This window comes from Aulonocara sp. 'chitande type north' Nkhata Bay, linkage group LG2 (genome assembly GCF_057382095.1).
Source record: "Aulonocara sp. 'chitande type north' Nkhata Bay isolate Kocher_YH1m ecotype deep benthic linkage group LG2, A_spYH_male_GT1.1, whole genome shotgun sequence".
Lineage (NCBI taxonomy): Eukaryota > Metazoa > Chordata > Actinopteri > Cichliformes > Cichlidae > Aulonocara > Aulonocara sp. 'chitande type north' Nkhata Bay.
In genome coordinates this window covers 20,982,774-20,992,751 of record NC_141345.1, presented here as the reverse complement: position 1 = coordinate 20,992,751, position 9,978 = coordinate 20,982,774, and the positions used below count along the sequence as shown (strand labels likewise).

Genomic DNA, 9,978 nt, shown 5'->3' with positions numbered 1-9,978 from the left:
TGAAAGTCTACCTTTCAAATCAGAGCACCGTCTAAATGTTTGGTGAGGCAATGTACACTGTTGGGCCTTCTCATAAAAACTGACACCCTAAACCCAGCCCCGGCATTGCATACAATCCAGAGCTGCTGACGTAAATGTTTGGGCCCTTTCAAAAGAGAGGATATTTCCAGTCCTTGAAACTTTAAACACAGTCCGTATTTCACTGTCAGAAAGGAGGCAGCAAGTCAAATGAGAATAGGGTGTCTTTTAACCTGTGGGTACACCTGAGACGTCAAGGCCTTCTCTGCTAACTTACTTAGAGCTGAGTAAATGGTTTGCCTCTGGTGTCTGTTTGCAGTTTTATGCAACTTTAACATTGATAAAAAAGAAAGAAAATTGCCTTGAAGAACACAAAATGCAGACAAAAATATTTTAATGAACAATGTTCATCTGACTTAAAGAGTCCAAAGATACTTCAAGGGTTATAAACTCAACATCACCCAAGTAAGTTACAAGTCTCTAGATGATGTCCTGTAGTTTGAAGCAGTGAAAGCAGAGACTTTGTGCTTAACAGAGGAAAACCTGTGATGTAGTTATGGAGCACTAAGAATACAGGAAACCTGGTTAGTTTTATTTTCCTCTGAACACATACAGGGCAAAAAAAGCCATTCAAGCCACTATAGTATTACAAAAAGCCATATCAAACCTAATGACAGAGCGCTTAACAGATTGTCACGTTACAAACATACAGTACATTCTCATAGGATTAGCTTATGTCTTATGCTGGGATGTCACAGGAATCCCAACTTCCACAAAAAAATAATAATAATGATAATAGTAATAATAATACTAATGATTAAAAAAAGCCTCAAAGTTGCACTTAAGATCGTGTCTAAATGAGTGGGAGAATAAATCTTTATCTTTAGTATGTAGTAAAAGGAGAAAAAACTGTGAAAAAGCTTTAACTGAGCCACAAAATCTGAACATGTCTTATTTTTATTTTTGCACAAAGCACTCCTCAGCATGTGGTGAAATGTGTTCATAAACTGCACTTCCACAACTGAAGCATGTGACTGGCCTGAAATGGTCAAAAATCTGCATGTCTGTGCCCTAAAGGAGGAAAAGAAGAGTCCTCAGAGAAGGAAAGACAGAGTGAATCATCACATTTAAGAAAGAAAGAAAGAAAGAAAGAAAGAAAGAAAGAAAGAAAGAAATTGGGCTCGTCTCACTCCTTGCTCCACTCGTCTCTGCCTCTCTGTTTTGCTGGCTCTTGGCTGTGACCCAGAGGAATTCTCTGGTGGCCTCTGTAAATATAACATTTAGAATAACAGCGCCAGAGCCCCCGTGTGTGGACTTAACCCAGTTCCTGGGTCCTCGCTGTGTTTCTAACGGGTAGAATAACAGGCCTTCATGTCTGACCTAGGTATGGGACCAGAGATGAATAAGGACTCATTTATATGGGCCAGGAGATCTGGAGGGTTTCTGTCAAGCCTCTTTCCTACCCACTGGGACACCGAGGAAGGGCAGCATGGCTCGACCTGATTCAGTGAGGATGCAGGCCTTTTTGGTGCCGTCGTCGAAAGGAAATCCAGGCTGCTTAAAGGAAACGGTCTCTGGCTAGAGGGTGACTACTGAGCTAATGTGGTCTTATTTCTCAAGCTGCACTGGTCAAACACAAACCGACAATGCAAAATCCAAGACTTTGTGGCTCAACACCTTCGCAAAATAGCTTTAACATTAAAACCTCCCTCATGACACAGTATAATCGATTCAATTAAAATCACAGAGAAGCGGTCACGGTGGACATTAATGACTTTAGGCACGCTGATGTTTATGATTGTTTTTTTTTTGGGGGGGGGGGGGGGCATTTGAAATCGAACATCCTCTTTGCCGCTGATAGCTGACAGTCACACATTTGACATTTCAGCTGCTGTTTGTGAACATGAGTGACGGCTCCTGAAACCAAACACACTGACACCGATCTGCAATGTCTCTGACACACAGTTTCCAGAGCTCTATTAACAATGAATGAGAGTGGTGTGATACTTGCATTTAAAGTAAGACACGTGAATAGAATATATCTAATACTCGTGAAGCATACAGATTCCCATTGACTGTTGCCCAGAGAGCGGTGCCAGGGTGACATCGACGAAGCGTCTCTGCGCTCTTATTTCTAGCTTTGCGAGAGACTTATCGATACATACAAGTGTGAACTAACTGCTCATATTCGTAGCATTACATTTTCATTCTCTTCTGAGTGGATGCACATATTTAATGGCCGTCATGCACTACAATTCATATGTGCCAGAACTGGACTTAAATCCTGTACAATTTGTATTAATCATCAAGTATCTATAGTTATAATACATATCTCCACTTTGAAAACAGCAAATAGTGTATGTTACATATCTACAGACCTTTGTGTGATGGGTGCAATACTGTGAAGAGAATGACAGACAGCACACCATATACTATGTCATCAGTATTGCATATTGTAACTATATTTATACATGTTCATATAAATATAGATATTCTATGTACATATTGATATTTCAACTTTGCATAAAGAATAAAATAAATAATACAAATATAATCAAATCTTACAGTGAGTATGATTTGAGAAAATGCTATATTAGAGCCAAAATAGTCCTAACAGCTGAAATAGTCAACAATTGTTATTCATTTTTAAAATAATAATGATAATAATAATAATGATAATGTGGCCTACAGTCTGGCATGAGCTACACCATGATTACCCTGCACATTTACCATGTGGGACTGCTGGAATGACTAGAAAGGGCGGAATAAGGATAGGAAAATTCGGGGCTTGTTTCCTTCAGCTCAGTCTATGGGAATTTGTGTGTGTGTGTTGAAAGGTGTGCGAATATGTGTGTGTTTGTAGTTGTGTGAAGGTGTACACAAGTCTGCAAGTGTGGCTTTTAAATGGTGTAGGAGGTCAAAAGTCCATTTCCTGAGCTTTCACCTCCGGATGTCGGTGGCCTTGGGGTCTTCCTCCTCAGCCACCACTCCAGCTTCCGGACTATGACGGCGGGGTCCCTGGCTGCGGTTACGTGGGTGAGAGCTGAAGCCTGCCTTACCAGCTTTCTCCTTTTCACCTTGCCGCGGCAGGCGAGGGTGCTCCGGTTCAGGCTGTGAAGGCATGAGGTGGCGGCGGTTTTCGACTGGGGTGCTGGCAGGAGACGGGGCCATTGAGGTGCAGAGGCTCAAGATGTCGCAGAGGGCCCCCCAGTTCTGCTCACACTGTAGTCGGACGCTGCGTGACAGCGCCTCCTTCACTTCCTCTCCACAACTCAGGAGAATATTCACCAGCTCTACATATGGACTGAGCAGAGAGAGGCACATTAGGTTTGGAAGTACAATAAGCGTCTAGCAAATGGATAGACTTCACTGAGATGCATCTTTACAATCAACAGAAGAACAAATAAAAATATCCACAAAATCGTAATTTTTTTTCAAAAAAGATCTGGGATTAAAGAGAAGGGACGGCTTAGAGAAAATACCGCTCTAAACCTGGTCCAGATCAGTCCCTTACCCTTTGGGGAATAGATCTTGGAAATGGATCATCTCCACCATGACGGCCACGTTCTCCTTAGCGGCAGAGCACAGGTTGTGTTTGATGTAGCACTCTCTCTGGAGCTGGAACACCATCTCCTTAATGGACACACACTTTCTGCTGATGCAGCCGAACTTGTGTCGCAGACCATGCGCCATACATTTCAAAGCATCCTTGATGAAGGACTTCCCCTATGTACACATAAAGACGGGTTCCCTTTAAGTTCCTAGAAAATCAGCTATAGAGCAAGCTCATGTGGTGTTCCTTCTCTCTTGCATGTATAGTACTTACACAGATAGCTTTGGCATTTTGTGGGTACCGTACATCTATTTTAGTAGTTTTGGAGTGTATTTTTGGTTGTGTTCTATAAATGGTAACTACACTTTATTCACAAGGAAAATGGACATGTAATTCTGTAATCAGTAGTCAAATACCGCTGTTCTTCTACTGAAATCTTCTGAAATGTAAGTTCCTAGTATGTGACCCTATAGGCATATTAACACCCCAGTCAAGCCTGGGTTGGCAGGGTTTCAACCTCTGCTATGTATGAAAAGGGAGCTCACTGGGCTTCTAGCCAGCTGGCTCATGACGCTTAGTCCTAACTGTACACACATCACTCCGCTGAAAGGCATGTGAACTTGTCAAGAAAGGGAAAAAGAAATAGATGATTAGTTCAGGGCATGTATGATCGCACTTCTAAAAAGAAAATTGATGATTCAGAAGCAATGGACTAATAAAAAGGAAAGCTGCCTCTTGTTTTACCATTTTCTTTTTTGCTAACAGACGGATTAGTTTAGTACCTGAGAGTCAAATTTGCCAGCGTTGTGCAGGAACGTCATGCAGATTTCCTGTAGCCCTCGTATCTCGCAGGAGTTGTTCTCAAAGCACTCAAACACACCGCAGCCGACATCCCCTGCACTCACCAGGCAGTGCTGAATCTCAGCTGGAAACAGAGAACAGGTTAGAGGAGGGACCTTATCATCTGCTCTCAGCATAGAAAGCACGCAGACCGTTACAAGCGTGCTGGCAACGAAGACCATACAGCTTGGAGGCACAACTCCACTTCAGTACCGATTGCTGCACAAATCATAAAGCTGATGTGGCGTATAACTATTTCCACAGATGCTGTTCGTGTGCGTTCTCTCTAATAGAGAGAGAAAGAATGCAGGGGAGGGTGTGTGCAGGGATGAGAGGAAGTCTTAATTTCCCCAAGCTGAGGGGTTCCTGCAGAGGAACACTTGGTGACAGATATTACTGTGTCATTCTGCACCACAATCCATCTGCACTGCCTAGCATTGAGATAGGATGGTGCATTGCAGATACAGCCTTAACTACTTGTGGAGGAAACACAAGCAGCCATTTCAGTGTCCCCCCTAAATGTGCATCAACAAGTCTTGCACTCTTATATTTGCAGAGCCAATCAAGTGCATACTGAAAATGCAACAGCAGTGATGCAAGCACAAAAAAGAGAACTTTTCACATTTACATCAAAGGCTTGTCTCTTTCCCCCTTTCTTTTGTTTTAACTGCAGGCATCAGATACAAGTATCAAAAAAACAAAAAAAAAGGGCAGAATCACATCACAAATCACAGTGGGACCCCGTATCAATTTTAGATTAATGTGGCAGATGGCAAGTTACCTCGTGAGGCAACAGAGCATTTACAGTTCAGTCTGGCTCTGACAACCGTTAACTGTTAACTTAAGTAATACATCATTACACAGGTGATAAGTTTTGGAGCTGGTAACTGATGGGCGTGAGAACAGTTTTTGTCTCACAGTCAGAGTTGCGCCCTGTTTGCAAGAAAAGGAGACTCTGTCTCGACCACAGCAAATAAAGGATTAAGTGTGACTTATTAGAAATCCCGCTTGTCAACAAAGAGCCTCTTTTTTTCGTGGTAGTGGTGGTGGTGAGGCTGTGTGTGTGTGTTTGGAGGAGAGAGGGGCGGGGGCTGCTACGGGGGTTTTGTAGGCACTGAGTTGAACTTTAGTGCGCAGGAAAAGTGAGCCGCTGTCAGCAGTGCTTGTTTTGGCATCACGGGAATGTGCTTGGATCGTACGAGCTTGGCCGCAGCTTGCATTGAATTACACAGTGGTGTTACCAGGGTCTCTGCAGAGAGAGAGAGAGACCTGCATTGGAGTTTGTCCCCATTTTTTTTTCAGCGTGGAGGAAAGATAACAACTAGGCTCTAATATTTTGACACAGGTTCACATGGTCGGTCTCGACCAAGACTTGGGGTCTGTGAGGGTAAAAAAATCACTCAATATAAAGTGCAAGTTCCAGGGAAAGAGCAGCAGTCCGAGAAAGTGATGGTGGTGGTGGTATTGGGGCTTTGTGTTAATTGGGTGAAGCATACTTCCCCCCTTTTTTTTAAATGGTATTTAATAAGCACTACTGCCTCAAAGGATTGGTTCAGTAAATTAACTCCAGCTTGCCTTCAGAGCAGACCAAGCACCGCACTAGTGCACTCATTACCGCTCTACTAACCTGCACACCTCACCCAGCACTGATATCAGGAGACAGCCTACACAGCGCAGACATACATATTTACATGTATTTTTTTTTAAGCAGCTAACCACTGAAATAATCAGCTGTGGCACGCGCGCACACATTAACAAGCGCGCACGCACACCTAGATGCGCTGCCGTATACGTTGCCTATTACCTTGCGCCGTTCTATTAATAGTTTACTAACATACTGAATTTCTATCTGAGTATTTACAAAATATCGTCTTTCGCAGGTATCGAAAAACGTCTCTCGAGTGAAACGTCGGGATTTAAGTTAAAATAAATAAATAAAAATAAAACATTTTATTATTTTTTTTTTTAAAACGGATTTGCCAAAACCGACTAAACGTGCCTCCTGCATGGTTTAATTGTGCAGCCACGAGAAACACGTGTCCGGTCAAACCCCACGACTCTTACCTCTATTGCCACTCATTTCTTACCTGTGTTCTGCAGCGAGAGGCGTCCTTTCTGGCTCGCAGGTTTCTCCGGGGGGGTGTCATAAATGTCAATATTATCCGTTCCCACTACTTGCTCCAGTACTGACAAAACCAGCAGCAGCAGCACGGCCAGATTGACAAACATTGCTTCTCCGACAATGAGCTTCTATCCCCACTGCAAAGATTCGGCGAGTGCGAGTGTCTCTGCGTGGGTGAGGGTGCACCTTGGATCGACGGAGCTGCTGCTCGGTGGCTTATGGGGCAGCTGTTGGACTGAATGCACGAGCTGGAAGTGATGCTGCCTATATTTCTAAGAGCCCCGGGTGTCAATTTGGATGAAGGAGTTAAGCAGGTGTTGTCGGTCGGGGCTTTACAACCAATCAGAGACGCAGAAATCCACGTCCAAGGTTTTAGGGGAGTGTCCAGCGAAAAGTCCCCTTTTTGCCATAAAAACTGGCCCTCTAAGGCAATATTCATGAGTAAGCTGACTTGAATTCTACAATCAGCATAACCCTCAGACATCCAATATCCCAACCAGACGTTTAATAGTCTTTATCTAGTTGATTTGATCTAAGATAAGCTGCAGTTCCTGCTTTTTATTGCAGCAATGAAAAGTAAACAGAAAGTCTGCTTATGCCATGGAAACACTTACATAGGATACACAGAGCAGTGGGAGATTCAAGACGCATTACGCTTACCAATATGCTGGAAAATGTAACATGTGTAATGTCCAAACACTCTGCAATAAAAAAGCAATCTGATGTCAGTGGATCTGCAGCTTACTACTCATTATTCTAAGGCAGCTTTTAAATTAAGCGCAGAGTCGACAACATGTGTGAGAACACTACTTCCACAGAAGGTGGTTGCAAAGTTTGCTGTGACAGAAACGCTTAATGAAATTTAACTGCCTGGCAATTGCACACCAGCCTATTAATAATATACACTGATTTTAAGGTTAGATTATAATAACTTTTATGACTGACTGCTGACTGCTATAAACAGAATTCCTTAACTTTTTTTTATGGGGAACTACATACAGAGAGCTCTGTTACACAATTCCCAGTTTAGTCTGTGACAATGAGTTCCTACTCACTACTACAGGGAGTGATCTAAGAATAGAGGACAAACACTGGCAAGGTTGCACATTTGGAGACGCTTGAGGAATCTTTTTCAAGAGCAACACTTGAGGATGCCATGTGGAATGACTGCAAGCTCACTGCAGAAGGAACATTAAGTCTCCATATTCTGAATTTTTCCAGTGACCTAATGGCATTGCTGCTTTTCAGGTAAAGCCCTCTATAGGAGTCGGTAGAGTGATGCAAGCATGGGTGCATGGCTTGGGATGCCAGAGGGCTGCTACATGTGGAAAAAAGAAATGGCAAGGACAGCAGGAAATGACCGTCAAGGTGCAGCATGTGGGAAATGCATTTATATCTGAAGCCTCCAGGGGGCCCACTGATACTAATTGTCTGTTCCTTTTCATTTTTAATTACAGCACAGCACTAGGGCGACCATTCTGTAATGAACCCAGCTGTCTACACTCACACACAGGAGGATGAACGCACTCACGTCCACAACCTGAGCAACTCTCCTCTTTGCCTAACGTGCAAGGAAAGGAGACCTCCTCAAACCACAGGCATCGGTTGACTATTAAAACCCAGAGGTGTGTAACAAACTACGTTGGGGGTGGAAGGGTGGGTGGTAACGGCCCATCTACGACCAGAACCCAAGGTAAATACATTACGCCACTGCTCAGATGCCCCATAAACTATTGGAAGTTGTGTGCATGTGTGTGGGAGAGTGAAGGACAGACAGAGGAAGAGACAGACAAGCATGCATCTGATTGTGGCAGCCCAAATTTCATAGATCTGTGACTTTGAAATCTGTTTATCATAACATTTAATTTATTTTCAGGGAAAGAAAAAATAATTTTCCTGGGAAGCTCTGGCTCTGACTGTTGGAAAAAACTAAAAGGAAAAAAAGGAAACTAAAAGAAAAAAAGAACCTAGCCTATATTTAGACCATCAATGAAATTAGCCTAGAGTGGGAACTGGACTCCCGCTTTAACCTAAACCAAAATGATGATCACTTATAGCTCTAAATATAGATAATTATTGTCTCGAGACTGCAGTATCTATCGTTTTAATTGAGGTTTTTAGTCAGTGGAATGAGTTTTGGAGAAGTCACCACAGCTGAGAAATGGGAGGTATTTTGGTTAGGAGATGATGCAGCACAGAAAACCTCAGCATTTCAATATTCCCATTATATTCCTCTTGTGGATGTGGTAGACTTTTTTTTTCTGCCATGAATTTATGACAATCTTGCCCCACTCTGTCTTCTCTACTTGTCCTAATACTCGATTTTTTTTGAATATGCTATTAATATTCAATTCAAACACACAGCTATATAGAATGTACAGTGATACATAGTATCAGAAATTGGCTTAAGCTTGATGTGCACGGAATGGAAATTGCAACGCTCCAGTATTTTAAAAGTCCAGCCGACTTCCATCACGTCCACGCAGGAGGGTGTATAGCGCGCAGTGGCACGTGTCTGGAGAAGAGCTTGATCCGTTTCCAGTTGTGTCTGTACCACAAAGTGAAGTCTTCTGCTCAATTCACGTCTGTTAAAAACTGCCCACGCTGTCCACACACCCTCGATTTGGCCCAATCAGGGCACTGAAGTGGACCACAGGCTCGTAATAGCGTGTGCATCACCGCTGCCTACTGACGCTGCATTCAGGCCGTATGGGAAAAACAACCTCTGGAGAGTTTAGGCACAAAAACCTAATGACCTTTCTGCTGTGATCATTGGCATTTTAACAGCCACAGTAACTTTCAGCAAAAGTGTCACTCTTGGCACGTGCACTTGCTTCTTTCTGCAGCTTTTTCACAGGAATACCTGAGTCCTCAGCGAGTCAGTGCACATCAGCAGTTTGCAAACTTCTTCTGGCATGCCTCGCGTTGGAAGCAGAAACACCTTCACTTCGTTCACCATCCACCACATTAAAAAAATCAGTCGTTAAGAATAAAAAAAAGGATCAAAGTTGAATAAAGTGAAATATTTAGGCAAATACAATAGCATCAACATTTGTTTCACTTGGTTTCACTGTGTACACCCCATTTGCAGTGGCTCTATGTGGAGCCTAGTTGGGCCTGTCATACAGTTTCAGAAACACAGACAACAGAGAAATCACCAGCTGATGGACACCTAGACATGTAAATTTTTTTCATTTATTTCTTTTACCTACAAGATAAATGCAGTTGATGCTAATATCGCAACTCGAGAGATGGTTCACAGGTTTTGTGGCATTTTCATCCTTTTCATATAATTGTGCATCCCAGTATTTACAGATAAGATAACATAAGACTTTATTGATCCCACGACAGGGACATTTTTGCATTACCTCAGCTCAGGTACAGATATCTGAAGGAAATACAAAAATACAAATAAGTACAACCAATGAAAAAAAAAGTTACTTGG

General features: G+C 42.8%; 1 protein-coding gene across 1 annotated transcript; it reads right to left on the bottom strand.

The window, feature by feature from the left end:
* Positions 1–395: 395 nt before the first annotated feature.
* On the bottom strand, positions 396–6,824 carry stc2a (stanniocalcin 2a). The gene is made up of 4 exons (XM_086309349.1): positions 6,499–6,824; positions 4,354–4,496; positions 3,533–3,744; positions 396–3,322 (listed from the first exon to the last, which is right to left on the bottom strand). Exons 1-4 carry the CDS (start codon positions 6,638–6,640, stop codon positions 2,959–2,961), a joined length of 861 nt encoding a protein of 286 aa, XP_086165475.1. The 5' UTR covers positions 6,641–6,824; the 3' UTR covers positions 396–2,958.
* Positions 6,825–9,978: the final 3,154 nt, after the last annotated feature.

Coding starts and splice junctions, on each gene's coding strand:
- stc2a (XM_086309349.1), bottom strand. CDS start 6,640: ATGTTTGTCAATCTGGCCGTGCTGCTGCTGCTGGTTTTGTCAGTACTG. Junction 4,497..6,498: donor CCTCTCGCTGCAGAACACAG/GTAAGAAATGAG, acceptor CTCTGTTTCCAG/CTGAGATTCAGCACTGCCTG. Junction 3,745..4,353: donor CTGGCAAATTTGACTCTCAG/GTACTAAACTAA, acceptor ATGTGTACATAG/GGGAAGTCCTTCATCAAGGA.